At 39.3% G+C, this 14,834-nt stretch overlaps 1 protein-coding gene across 11 annotated transcripts in view; it reads left to right on the forward strand.

The window, feature by feature from the left end:
- Positions 1–14,834, forward strand: part of BLTP1 (bridge-like lipid transfer protein family member 1) — a 115,321-nt gene that overhangs the window by 32,804 nt on the left and 67,683 nt on the right. For all 11 annotated transcript variants that reach the window (XM_064149935.1, XM_064149924.1, XM_064149925.1 and 8 more), the window contains exons 17-26: positions 965–1,143; positions 1,286–1,392; positions 3,417–3,625; positions 6,111–6,338; positions 6,868–7,005; positions 7,122–7,298; positions 9,280–9,408; positions 10,210–10,329; positions 12,800–13,077; positions 14,227–14,477. In XM_064149935.1, the coding sequence (XP_064006005.1) occupies positions 965–1,143; positions 1,286–1,392; positions 3,417–3,625; positions 6,111–6,338; positions 6,868–7,005; positions 7,122–7,298; positions 9,280–9,408; positions 10,210–10,329; positions 12,800–13,077; positions 14,227–14,477 (1,816 nt within the window). The remainder of the gene's footprint in view (positions 1–964; positions 1,144–1,285; positions 1,393–3,416; positions 3,626–6,110; positions 6,339–6,867; positions 7,006–7,121; positions 7,299–9,279; positions 9,409–10,209; positions 10,330–12,799; positions 13,078–14,226; positions 14,478–14,834) is intronic.

The following is a 14,834-nucleotide window of genomic DNA, read 5'->3' on the forward strand; positions in this document are numbered from 1 at the left end:
TCTGAATGTGAGACGGTGTCTCTACGTTTTCTCCCTCAGTCAGGAAACTTTGGATAGACTCTTTCCTGAAAGAAAATGACTCACTTCTGACTCATAGAATTTTTCTTTAAGTAACTCATTAGTAAATGTTGCTTATCTGAAGCATCCAGGGACTGTTTAATTTATATATACATATGCAAACACAAATAAAAATGCAATTAAAAATATACACTTGCGCTTCATCCATGCATAATACACACATTTGGTGTGCATATTGGTTATATTTACTTAGATTTTGTGTATCTATATAGATATTTATGTATTTTGCATATTTAGAAAATGCTAAAATCTGATGTGTATTAAAAGATAAAACCCCAAAAGAAATGGGTACCCCAAAACTATTGTGGAAAACAATCTTCCAGATTGTTAAAGGGTTTCTGTAAAATGATGATGAAATGTTTTTAACAAGCACAGCTAATTCTTGGAAGACTGTACTGCTTGTCTTCCCTAAAATAGAAGCAGTCTACTGCTACTAAAAATAAAAGACTAGTTGACAGTGATGTTGGTAATTTTACATGATTTGATAGCAGAGAAAGCAATGTCTTATCTGATTTTTTTTCTTCCAAGAATGTGGTTTGGTAGGGATGTTTGGGGTAGCCTTGGTCAAGTTACAGAACTTTTGCAGTATAGCTTGAACCACAAAAAAAACAAGAATCTGCAAAAGCCATGCCCCTGTCTTTTATAGATGGCTATGGTGTGGTGTTCTGTGCAAGTTTCAGGACTTGTAACAGGTCAGAACTTCTGAGCTCTTGGATATTAGAAATTATTGTGAGCTGTGGTCAGCAGTAGTGAGAAAATGGAGATTTCTTGCCTCACTTTGCCCATCAAGTGATGATGATGGTGCATATAAGCATAAAAATAGCATAAGCATTACTCATAAAGCAAATGTAAATTAACTTTTCTGTTACTGATGTTTGATTTTTAGGGAGAAGATGTTGATCTTCATTTGTATCTACCAGATTGTCATCCTAGTAAATATTCCCTTTTTATGTTGGTGAAAGATTGTCAGCCCAATAAAATAGGTCCTGAATCTTGTGTATCAGCTGAATGTCAGAATGGTCAGAAAACAGGCAAACCCAAATGGAGGAACATTACTCAAGAAGAGTGAGTTGTATTGTGATATACGTTTATGTCTTTGTATTGGCTCTAAAGATTGACTTATTTTGAGGTTTTTGATGATGCTCATGAAAAGTACTTAATTAAATTATTATATTTCAAATAAAAATGTGATCTTTCTCTTTGAAAGGGCTGGATGGGTTGAATGCTGGACCGTCCCGAGTGTTGTATTTACGATAGACTATTCATGGCACCCAATTTATCCTCAAAAGGCAGATGAGCAGTTAAAACAATCCTGTAAGTGTCAGTGCCTTTTTTTTGTCTTGTTAACATGTTGCATTTCAGAAACTGCTGTGACTTTAGTGGATCAGAGTGCTTGAATTTGCAGAAATGACCTTTGAACCAAACTACTATTGTATGTCACATGAGCAAATGCTAGACTTTAGAATGCACCAGGTTTGATGTATAAACTAACATCATCCTATGCAAAATGTAAGTCTTCCAATTCCTGTGCATGAAGAGGGTGCTGTCTGTAGTTCGTTTCTCCTTGTCCTCGACAAAGTGGATCTCTGAAATGGGTTCTTGCGTAGCACAAAATATCACTTGGTATATTAAATATGAAGTACAATATTTTTGGCAGTAGCATGTTCTTCAGCCTTTCTAAGCATTTTTTCTGTGGATGTTGTGGTGATGTTGTATTATTTAAATGTTTAAATGCACTGTTTCTGAGCTATAATAATGTTGTCTTTCCCTTATGGATATGAAACTGAGATTTACAGATATGAAATTGAGATTTCAAGATTTCACTGTTAAAGTGAAGCGTGGCCATCAGATATGAGGGTGCAGATTAAGACTGATTCCGAAGTAAGAATTAAGTGGCTGACTGATGTTTCTCAATAAGAAACATAAAAGTATGAGTCTGCAAAAAAACCCTAACTTTTATCTCTGGGTTTATTTTAAAAGCAGAGGGAGGTATGTAGGAAGTTATGGAGTCAGACAGAAGTCTTTCAGGTTGAGGTGGTTGCAGCAGCGCCGGTGAAGGAGAGGTATTCATAGAAATTTAATAAGGGCGATTTGAATGGGCCTCAATCAGCAGGTGTTAGAATACATGCTGGAGAGGGGCTTTCAGTTTTGAGTTCCAACAATTCAAATGTAAAAGAACTCAAATGTTAGAGGGTGAAGCAGGAAAAGTAAGATTCATCATGCAGGTGTTCATTAAGTGCTTTTATGAGACTCTATCAGCTTGTGTCAAATTCGTGTACTTGAAATCAGAAAACATTTACTTGTAATCATAGCAATTGAACCTGCATTTAACAAGTTTGTACATATACAGGTAATTTCCTTCAAGGAGTAATCCAGCTCACTTCTAATCTGTGATGCTGATAGAACATGTTTGTTACGGGCCCAACATCTGTGTTTTCTTTTGAATGATTTGTTAGAACTCTCCAAGTTGCTCATAAACAAACGTGTTGCACTGCAAGAGATGCAGCTTCCAGAAAGTGGCCTTCTCACTGCAGCATTTATGTAATTTATCCACACAGCACAAGCACTGAGCAAGCACTGTAAATTAAAGCCTTGAAGGTTTGCTGGCTGTAGGAATGTATTCATTGTGGTCCTGTATATGCCAGTTCTTTCAGTTAATTTGGCACCTGAAATATTCCATCTGGAGCATCAATTTTATATAGTTCTCCATTGAGTTCTTTGCCTCCCAGCAATTGCTTTATTTCCCCAAAGCACTTCCAGTTACTTGTTGCCTTTCCTCAAAAAAGAAAAAAGGCCAAATGCTTTCATAATCCAAACTACAAAGGGATAGGAAATAAGATTTGGATTTACAAACTGTTTTGTGACTGGCGTAATTGAGTTGTTTGAGAGGAATTTTTGTCCTACAAAGCTACTAGTTCAGAACAGGCTTTTAATAGAACTTATGCTGTTTTCCTGTTTGTTTATTTGCTTCTGTTTATTCTGCAATGAGCTGTGTGGTTGTGGGAAATCTGAAATGAAAGCATGTCTTCATTTAACTTGAAAAGCAAGATAAATAAATGGAAATGTTGTTGTTGTTTGGGTTTTTATTTTGGTGTGTTTTGGTTTTTTTCCAGAACTTGAAGGATTGTTTTTCTCACATAATCAACATTGACTAAAATATTCTCTATTCTGTGGTTCTGTGATAGTTTCCTGTCTTCCCATCGATGTAGCGTACACATGAACATAATCAGAAAGCTGCAAAAAGTTTTGTGTTTACTCCACATTGATATTTGCAGAATTTTGTCTGTCAGCAGCCTAACTGCTAATCAAAATTTGTTCTCATCATTATTTTGCTCCAGTGTCAGAAATGGAAGAAACTATGTTGTCTGTGCTAAGGCCATCGCAGAAAACAGCAGAAAGCGTCATTTCATCTCCCACGACTTCAACTCGCCTTCCCCTTGACCCCTCAGAGCTGCCCCCAGATAAGCTCCACGTGGAACTGGAACTCTCCCCAGATTCCCAGATAACCCTGTATGGGCCCTTGCTGAAAGCTTTTCTGTCCATAAAGGTAGGCACAGGAACACACCTTTTAACATTTGTGGATAGCAGCAGGTACGAAAGAGAAATAATCGTTTGGAAGTGGAAAATTAGAACTCTGCAGAATGTGTGAATTGAGATAAAAAGGTTTTGTAAGCATTAGTTTGCAGTGATTTCATTTGGCGGTGTGAAGCAGCTGGGATAAATTAATTGGCACAAGCTTAAGAGAAGACTTCCAACATGTACATATGTAGATTTATATGAGCATAATTTTCCTCTCAAAGAAGAGCATATGCTTCAGACTTTATGTGCAGAAAATTTCTTCTTTCACTTCTGCAGTAGTAAATTTGAAATGAAAAAAAAATCCCATTACTATGACTAGAGCTTATGTTACCCACTTTGTGCATGGAACTCATGCTTCCATTACTTTTTAACTTCATAGAGTGCTCTCATTGTTTGCTTTTTATTTAATTAGATTCTGTGGGCTCGCTTGGAGCTCTTAAATTCACAATATGATTTTGTCTTTCCAAGCTAAGAAGCACTTCTCAGTGCTCTGAATGGATATGTAAACAAATCTCAGGTCCTTCAATTCTATGGTGATTTAATATTTTAAGAGCAGATTTCTCATATTGAAGATGTTGCCTTTCCAAGGAAAATTTAGATTATGAACTCATTTTTGTACATGCACCTTTATTGTTCTTCTCAGTATGTTTATGTATGACTGTGTTTGTATCTTTTTGTCCAGCTGTGCTGACAGCATCTCTGCATAGATTAGGATGGAGTTTATGCTTGTTTACCTTACTTAGATTGTTGCTTTCAGGTTATTTTCATTGATTTTTTTAAACACCTGGGAGAGGCTCCTGGGCATGCAACGTTCATGCAATTAAGCCTTTTGTTCGGAAGGAGTAGTTTTGAGGTGTGCACAGAGTTTCTCGCTGAAGGGCTTGTGGGTGGGAGTGGATGGTGGCTAGGTCCTTGCAGCAATCCCCAGTAGAAGATACCAGGAAACATTTACAGGAGTTCTTAGCACCCTCTGCTGGGCCTGCCTTGTAAAGAGCACTTCAAGGTCCGTTGTAACATCGACCTTTATTCTTTGCTGAAAAACAAAGCAGATTGTCTTTGCTTAACGTCTGAGGGGTTTTTGGTTTGGCCACAGTGCAGTGTTTAACTCACATGTGTTAACACCACAAATACTTTTGTGGCTCAATGCAAGATGTCAACATTCAGTGTCTGCAGGAGCTGTTGCTTCAAGGCCGATAAGGAGCCTGACTTTTCCACAGACCTTTTTCAAGGACACAGCTGCCTTGCTTTTTTGTTGCTTACAAAAGAAGGGGGAGGTATAGGCTGGATGTTAGGAGGAAGTTTTTCACAGAAAGAGTGATTTTCCACTGCAATGGGCTGCCCAGGGAGGTGGTGGAGTAACCATCCCTGGAGGTCTTCAAGAAAAGACTGGATGAGGCACTTAGCCCTATCCAGCCAACTAGACTATGGCACTGGGTGCTAGATTGGATTGGATGATCTTGGAGGTCTCTTCCAACCTGGTTGATTCTATGATTCTAAGTTTTGGAAAACAGATAAGGCACAAAAGAGGGAAGGAGGGGAGCAAGAAACAGCTGTATCAGTTCAGGCAAGAACCACTGGTTTCAATTTAGTCCTCACTCTAGTGCTTGTTTTCTCGTGAATCATCTGCAGAATTTGTAACAGTTGAAACGTTCCCTCAGCCTCCCATGCTGACAGTACTGAATTACTTTTTGATAATGAATAAGGGAGCAACATTTGTATTGAAGCTTCTTTGGCCAGGAAGGATTTTGCTTTATGGAATGGTTACTTCCCAACACTTCCTGCATGCTGAGTTAACGAGAATGTAACCTGCATCACTGAGAACTGTTTTTGAGAGAATAGCCTTTTTCAGTTGAAGAGGTGACATATTGTCATTCTGATTCTGATGCATTTAATGTGAAGCACAGGGAGCTGATGTTTTGGTTTTTTTTTTAATTAATGTTTTCTGATAAAATTTGGCAAAAATCACCTTGTTCTTGGATAGCTGAGGGGCATAGGCTTAGCAACAAGGTGAGTTTTAAACCCAAGAGGAGAAATGTTTATCAACTGATATATTTTAGGAGCATGCTTAAGACTTTGGAATCCACTGATTTTAGAAGATTATATGAGAGTGGCTTCCTGCAGATGTGTTTTTTGTTCTGAATCTCCAAGTTATTGATGTTTAAACTGTAAGTAGTAGTACTTCAGAGTAGTTATTTACATTGCATGCATCTAGAACAGTGGTATTTTGTGTACTACTGAGAACCCCTTCTCTTCCTGCAAAGCACATAGCCTAAATTTACTTCCTTAAGGTATCCATTTGTCATCAAGTAGAGGAAAATGTTTCTACAGCTACAGATTGTAGCTAGACCCACTGTTTTAGGGAGGGCTAACACAGAGGAAAAGGTTGCATTTGTACTTCACTACATGCCCTTTGTTTTTGTTTTCCATATGGTAATAACAATTCCTTTTCCTAGGAAAATTATTTTGGCGAAGATGACATGTACACTGATTTTGAAGAAGTTATTTCAAGCCCTGTTTTGTCACTGTCAACATCTTCAAGCTCTGGGTGGACAGCTGTTGGAGTGGAAAATGACAGAAAAGAAAATGAAAGTGCAGCCAAGACAGTTCACCCTCTTACTTTGCGCCCCTGGGATATCACTGTGCTTGTTAATTTGTACAAAGTGCATGGGCGGTTGCCAGTGGTAAGGACTTCACAGTCTTGAAGTATTTTGCCTCATGCAATTTATTTTTTTTTTCCTGATTTCCTAATTTGGAGTTAAATTTAACTTTCTGGAACATTTAGCTCAGAGTGATGTTTACCAGAGTGTGTGTATACTAAAATTGTGGCTCGCTAAACAAATTTGGGACATGATTTGTTTTGCTGATCCGGGAGACAGAACTGAGTTGTTATTTTGATGTGATTTTTATTCAATGAACTTGATCTGTGTAATGATATTTTTATTTGGCTATTATGATTTCTTTGCTAATTGGCAAAACTGTCTTCTAATGGTGCCTTCTGCTGTGTGCAGCTGCATTCTGAGGGATTCCCTTGGAATTCAAACAAGAGACCAGATCTAAAGTTGGGTTCACCCAGATAGATTTGAATTGCTGTTGATGTTATTGTTGAAAGGTTGCATGTGTCCTGCTCACAGGATTTCTTCCAATCTTACAATTTCAACCGTGATGTATATTTCTAGTTTCTAAACCAGGTGTGTTTAATTTTTATTTTAGCATTGCAGTCCAGATGGTCCTGAGTGCCCTACAGCTTTCTTGGAAAGATTGTGCTTTGAGATGAAGAAAGGCTTTAGAGAAACAATGCTTCAGCTTGTGCTGTCCCCAGTGAATTTGTTTCTGAATGATAACTATCAGGTAGTAAGCTATTTTTTATGTGTTTGTGTTGCACAAGTTGTGATGGACTTTCAGAGCAATACATCTATTGATGTGTTCTTTGCAAACGTTAGCTTTAACTTGCTTGTCCTTAACAGCGACCTGCAGTGGATGAAGTTCTTCGAGAGGGTCACATCAGCCTGTCAGGTCTGCAGCTGCGTGCTCATGCCATGTTTTCAGCAGAAGGCTTGCCTCTTGGAAGTGATACTCTAGAATATGCATGGCTGATTGATATACAGGCTGGAAGTCTTACAGCCAAAGTTACAGCACCACAGGTATCATCTAGAAATTATTAACTTGGAAGTATTTCATTCCTTCTTTCTTGTAAAACTGATGTAGGGTCCACCATCACCCTGCCTCCTCCACCAGGTGCCGTCTGTGTCTGCCACCCCACACCCTGTCCATCCCACACCACATCCCACCCACCATGCCCATCCTATCTCATTGTACCCACAACATCACCTTTTTTTAAAGACACTGCTACATCCTCTTACTCCTCTAAAAACTGACGGTATTTTCAAGGAATAAACACATTTTGCTCTAAATAGGAGACTTCTGTAGATCTTTGAGATCTCCTCCAACCAGATACATTCTGTGATTCTGTAAAATAAATGCAGGCAGTTTCAGTGATGTAAAGAGTAGACTCCAGATACATGCTCATGTTTTTTGCGAAATGCTCCCACTGATTCAGGTCAGCTCTAGTATTTACTGCACTGTTCTATACTTCTAAATTAAACCTTCTCGATTCAAAGTGCTCTAAGGTTAGAGAACTTTTCTAAATGCTTGATGCAACTCAAAGATTTTCATCCCTTACAAAGCCACATTCAATTGTATGCTTCATACAGTGGTTCTTGGGAGTTCCTTTATCTTTTTTTTTTTTTGGTTGGTTGGTGTCAGCACTGCCGTGGAGCTGAACTTGAATTTGCTATTTCAGGGTCATCATCTTTTACCTCACATAGCGTGAAGGCAGGAGGAGATACTCTGTGCAGGGCAGTCATAGCTTTATTGAATTAATTTTAAATTACTGCTGATTTTAAGCGTCCTTTTCTTTGGCTAGCCAAAGAAAGCTCATTTCCCTCTCATAATAGAGACAGACAGTCGTGAATCATTTCCTTTATGAATGAGCTAACTATATGAAAGGCTTAAATCATCAATAGGCTAATTGCTAGATCTAGTGAGATTCAGTGTTCTGTTTAGCCAGTTTCCTCCTATGCTTTCTAAATCTGTCTTTGCTACTAATACACAAGGATGTCTGATGTTTAAATTGAATGATAGGGTATTTTTGGGGGGAGCTCTATTTTCAGAATGAAGATCTCAATCAACTTTAATGGCAAACCCTATGAGGAGAGGCTGAGTGAGCTGGGTTGTTTAGCCTGGAGAAGAGGAGGCTCAGGGGTGACCTCATTGCTGTCTACAACTACCTGAAGAGAGGTTGTAGTCAGGTGGGGGGTGGCTTCTTCTCCCAGGCAACCAGCAACAGAACAAGGGGACACAGTCTCAAGTAGTGCCAGGGGAAGTCTAGGCTGGATGTTAGGAGGAAGTTCTTCACAGAGAGAGTGATTGGCATTGGAATGGGCTGCCCAGGGAGGTGGTGGAGGCACCGTCCCTGGAGGTCTTCAAGTAAAGCCTGTCTGAGGCACTTAGTGCCATGGTCTAGTTGACTGGCTAGGGCTGGGTGCTAGGTTGGACTGGATGATCTTGGAGGTCTCTTCCAACCTGGTTGATTCTATGATTCTATAACATCACAGTAGTTTCAATAAAAAACTACAGACATTTGCATGTAGTGGTACACACATAAATAAATCTGTAGTGATCGGACAAGCAGCAGTGGTTTGAAATTAGAGAATTGCAGTTAGATTGGACATTAGGAACAAATTCTTCACCATGAATAGTGGTGGAACACTGGAACAGATTGCCCAGGGAGATAGTTGAGGCCACATCTCTGGGGATATTCAAAGTCAGGCTTGACAAGGCTCTGAGCAATGTGGAGAGTGTGTCTGCTCACTGCAGGGGGCTTAGGCTAGATGACCTTTGGAGGTCCTTTCCAACCCAAACTTTTCTATGGTTCTGTGATCTTGTGCAATGGGAAATGGAGTATGTGTAAGCAGAGTAACACATCCAGAGGGCTATGGTGGACACTTGTTTTACTCCTGCTCACCTCCCAGCTTGTGGTGATGTTCTTTCAGTGCTCTGTTGTATATCCCAAGTTCATTTTGTGTACTTACTGTTACACAGTGTGTTGTTACTTGCTTACAGCTGGCTTGTCTTGTGGAATGGGGCCAGACCTTTCTATTCCATGTGGTATGCCGGGAGTTTGAACTGGAAAGGCCAAAATCTGTAGTAATATGTCAGCATGGCATTGATCGTCGCTTTTGTGACTCTAAGGTAACCTTTCTTCCACCTTAATTGCTCACTATGTTTGCATAGGTTCTTGGGAACAGTCCAGAAATGCAGTTATCAAGACATGTGGAGTAAATAGATGGGATGTTCCCTCTGCTAAGTGATAGCTCATTATGTTTGAGAAAGAAAAGTGATTCTCTCTGGATTTTCCTGTGGAGACAGGCAGGGTTTCTGTGCTCTGAATGATTTTGAAAAACAGTATCCACAGAAGTCATGCCTGTTTCTGTGACAGTCAGGAGCCAAACAGCATACTCCAGTGTTCCTTAGGAGACAAAGGTCATGCTTCCCCTTGTGCTTCTGGCACAATTCCATGGTACTTATTCATCCATATCCTTTTTGATGGAACAGTGCTGACTAACTTGTTATTGGTGATTCTGCTTTTGGTGCTGATCTCTTGGAATCCACATACACAGTGACTTAAGGCCAAAGGAGGCTTGCCATATATTAAGTATGAATCCTGGATTTTCTTTGTCGATATCCTCCTTGCTGTGTTCCAGTTTCTATCACGTTCTTGACTAGGAAACTCAATTTGCCTTTTGCTGGTGGAATCCAGGAGAGCCTGTTGGGTGATGTTGCTGGGTAGAAGTAAACACACTAGTGAAAACTAACCTTGACACAGAAACTTCCCATCCTCATGTTGATGGTGCAGAATAAGTAACTTTTTATTGCTTTGGGTTTACTTTTGTGTTAAACAGAATGTAAATAGAATATTAAGCAGAAAAAACCCTGAAATTTCTCATGTGCATTTCAATCTTGTCTTGTTTTGTTTTGTTTTTTTTCTGTCAGATGAACTGTGTCCCTGGGCCATGCCCAACATCTGATGATTTAAAGTACACAATGACACGCTTAGCCATGGATGGAGCAGATCTCTATGTGGTAGAACATGGCTGTGCCACCAATATAAAGGTAAAAATATTTCTTTGTCAGTAGAATTCTTTGCTTTTTTGATAGAATAGCTACTTGAATTTATTGCTTCCTTACACTCAATGGACTAAGCAGAATTTTGGAAACTTGAAGTGAAAAAAGTTGGCTTGAACTGGGCCAGGAGTAGGTCAGTTTGGCTTCTGCTTAGTAATTCCATTAGAAGTCTCATAAAGTGGTAGAGAGGAGTGGGTGTCTGCCAGAATAAGACTGGAAGCCGCCAGATTGGTGCAAGGAAACACTGCACAGTATAAATCTCAGTGTCTGTATCTGAGAGCTAATAAGAACTTGTGCTGTAAGTTAGTAACTCAGCAACTGGAAATAATTGATGTGGATTGCATGCAAGTTAGTGCTTGGTAACTCACTATCATCTCACATGTTAGAGCTGTTGGAGCTAAGGTGTATCTTTGATGGAGATTGGTGAAGTGTTAGTGCCATTGCTTGAGTGAATCTAGACTACTGCATTGTGTGTCTCTGTTGAAAAAAGTTGAGCAAAAAGAAGCTGATAATCTTTGCATTATCATCCAACAGAAATCTGGAAAAAAATTACTTAATGTAGCATAAGTTAAGAGACAGTTGAGTTTGGTAACAACAGAAAAGGAGAGAAGTGCTGTGCTGGTAAAAGTGACCAGTAGTTGTGCTGCCCTTTAATAGATATTTTTAAAAGATAGACTTAACATGCAAGGTTTTGGGGACAGTTTCACATTATGAGCAAGAATCTAACTGAAGGGAAGTGATAATTATTTAAAATGTTTTTTAATGGTAGGATATCTTCTTATTTGAATGGCTTGCTACCTTGTGAAAGTAAAAAAAATCATCCTCTTGAGTTCAATACTAAATAGCAGCATCCCAAATACTAGCTGTACTTGCAGCCATAAGTATGAATGGCAGTATTTTCAAAGGCAGCTTAATAACCTGAACAACTCTAGAAAATTATATTCTGAATGAATTTCATTGCATTTATAAAAATTGTTTCCAGTCTTCCTTTATAGTCTGTGACAGAGATGGGAAGTAATAATTTCACAGAATTGTCAAGATTGGGAGGGATCTCAAGTATCATCTAGCTCCAACCCCCCTGCCATGGGCAGGGACACTTTCCACTAGATCAGTTTGTCCGGAGCCACAACCAGCCTGGCCTTAAAAACATCCAGCAATGGGCCTTCCATTAGCTCCTTGGGCATCTTGTTCTAGTGACTCACCACCCTCATATTGAAGAACTACTTCCTAACATCTAATCTAAATCTACCCATTTCTGATTTTGCTCTGTCAGCCCTAATCCTATCAGTACCTGCAATCCTAAAAAGTCCCTCACCAGCTTTCTTGTAGCCCCCTTCAGATACTGGATGGCCACAATAAGGTCTTCCCAGAGCCTTGCCTTCTCCAAACTGAACAACCCCAACTCTCTCAGCCTGTCCTTTTAGGAGAGGTGCTCCAGCCCTCCGATCATCCTCATGGCTCTTCTCTGGGCATGTTTAGTATTAACCCTGTGGGTAGCTCTTCTTTTTCTCCTTTCCTTCTTTTCCTTGTAAAAAGGTTGAAAACCCAGTCTGAAATTTCAGGTCCTCATGGTAACATTTTGAGACAGTTCAAACAGAGCAGGAAACTTGTTCCTGTGTCTTGAGATTATTTGATGTATGGAGACTAAGCAGGTGTGGCAGGGCTGTGTCATCTTTATTAGTGTACACCAGTTCAGGGAAGACTGATTATGTGTGGGCACGGAGATCAGTTTCCACAGCTAAGTGCAAAGATAGAGCAAGAGCTTCAGATTTACCTTTGAGGAGGACTTGCTCCTGGTACTGTGCTTTCCAGAGGAGAGGGACAACCTCCAGTTCAATTCAACAAAACTAGTGAAGTTACACCAGTACAAGAATCAGAATGTGATCATACAAGGACTACTATAACACAATTCATAGGGGACTCAGTTAAGGTTTAGGATCTGGAATTTCTGGAGTTGTGCAATGTTTAATGTGTTTGTCTCACTGAATATTTAGTAACTGTTGAGTTAAACCAGCTTTGTGTGCCAAAGTAGCTAGTTGGTGTTTTACTCTAAGGACATAGAATAATATATGTGGTATCAGACCATGTATCTGATTTTGCAGGTTTCAGGTTTCTTGGTTTTTAGATTACAGTGAAGAATTTAATCATTATTTAATTTTTTTTAAAGGTTCATTACTTCTGTCCATGCTTTCATTTTTATCCCTTTAGAAAAGGAGACTCCTATGTTGAGGTTCAATTGTTGTTGTTTAAAAACTGGCTGAAAGTAATTTCTAAGCTTGCCTTCTTTTGTGTATGCGATGTGCTTGCATCTAAAACTACTTCTCTGCCTTTTTTAGTGAAAACACTTTAATGAGGTATTTCTAGAGTGAGTAGTAGGTGTTGTCTTAACTGGTTTAAGTCTGACCTTTCTATGTTTCACTCATGACTAATCACTTCATGTTTTCAATGGTGTTTTCAGATGGGTGCTATCCGTATTGCAAACTGCAACCTCCACAACCAGTCTGTTGGAGAAGGTGTAAGTGCTGCTATTCAGGACTTGCAACTGAGACAATATGTTGAGCAGGTGAACAACTGCAGAACTGGTCTTCAGCCAATACTGAGGAGGGCATACTGGCTGGAAGCTGGCTCTGTCAACTTGGGGCTTATCACTGCTGATATTGCTTTAGCTGCAGATCATCCTTCTAAACACGAAGTGCAGAGACATTTCTTAGAAACGCACGATAACCGAACCAAGAGGTAAGATTGAGAGGTGCATTTGAGTTTTTTTTTGTGGTGTAAATTAATGCATTCATCTAAAGATGGAAATTTGGGGGTTGCTTTTGGGATTTTTGTTTGTTTTCTTACATAGATAATAGTTTGGGTTTTTTGTTTGAGTATGTTGAATGTTTAGCAATGGGTTTTGTGGTTTTAATGTGCTTGGACTATAGAAAAGCATGTGATTTTTGGCAAAAATTAGTTTTTCCTCTGCCTTCCCTTGTACCTCAAAAATTACAATCAGGGAGAGGAGAGAACTGAATTTGAACTGAAAATAGGCCTTAAAGAGTCCCAAAAAAACAGACGAGCAGCTATGAAGAAGACGCCTGGTATAACTCTGATTTGTGTGTTTCCCCAAAGAGCAGTTGTCCCAAGCGTAAGCAGCATGCTTCAGTCTGGAGCATTTGCAGTGCTTGCCTCTGTGCAGGGAGAAAGAGTTGTTACTATTAGCATCTATTTTGGTAGGTGGACATAATCTGCCTCAACATGGTTGGCAGATACATTGCTGATACCTGTTGCTTTATATATTTTAGTTAGTGATGGACCAAAATAACAGTGACGCAGGAATATGTGGCCATAGTAGTTGAAGCCAAAGCTGTTTATTGCTATAGCAGCAGTCTTTTTTATATGCCATGCTACAGATTGTGGTGACTCTACAAGTTAGGGAATAGAGTGATTGGGTAAAATATTTTTTTTAACATTCTTATTGGATAACAGTGAGGTATTAGTGAGTTGTCGGCTATCTTGGCACAGACTACTTTCAGTTCTGTGTTCTGTTATGTCGCTTCCATGCAGATGTTACACAAGGTGAGAATACCAGTTTACTATGTCTTTAACCTTACTGCATTAAGGGTGCACAGAGATGTGCTCCAGAGATACATCATTAATCACATTTAGCTGACTCCCTTTTTTGATTCCCACAGATATGCTCCTTTATGCAGCTAATCCTTCTTTTTATGTCTAAATGTCTGTGTTTCACATACAAATCTTACTCATCTCACAGTGGGTGAAATAGGAGCTCACATTTAAGAGAAGGATGTCTTTTAATCTTGTTTTCTCTGAACTTAAATGTACTAAGGCTGATGAGGTAATATTTATGTTTTGTTTTCTGTTTTTTCAACCTTTGTATAGATTGTGGTTTTTGTGGCCTGATGACAATTTGAGGAACAAGAGAAGCAAGAACAAGTGTGGCTGTCTTGGTGGCTGTCGATTCTTTGGTGGCACATTAACGGGACTAGATTTTTTCAAGCTTGAGGAACTGACACCTTCCAGCAGCTCTGCCTTCTCAAGTACAAGTGCAGAATCTGATATGTTTTATGGGCAGTCTTTACTGCAGCCAGGAGAATGGATAATTACTAAGGAGATTCCTAAAATTCTAGATGGTGAGAGTGCATTGTATGGTAATTTTTCTGTTACTTTGTCCCAAAGTGTAATTTCTGACCTGCGCATGAGTGCTTATAGCCCTTCTGATTCTGGTTAGTGAGTAGTAGCTGTTGCATTCTTGTGTAAGAAGTCTTTCAGTGACAGGGACTTCTCTAAGAGCAGACAGTCTGAAAGTAATAAGCAGGCTTGCATATCCTGAATTTTTATATTAATGTGCAACTCCTTTCTCAGTAACAGGGAAGTTTTTTTACTTGCTTCTGTTTTTGACTTACTTCTCTTGACTTGTTTGATACACTGCTTATATAGAAAGCAGTGTACCAAGACAGTCTAACGTTTTGCTGCAATTACTTCATTCA

This window comes from Pogoniulus pusillus, chromosome 10, assembly GCF_015220805.1.
Source record: "Pogoniulus pusillus isolate bPogPus1 chromosome 10, bPogPus1.pri, whole genome shotgun sequence".
Classification (NCBI taxonomy): domain Eukaryota; kingdom Metazoa; phylum Chordata; class Aves; order Piciformes; family Lybiidae; genus Pogoniulus; species Pogoniulus pusillus.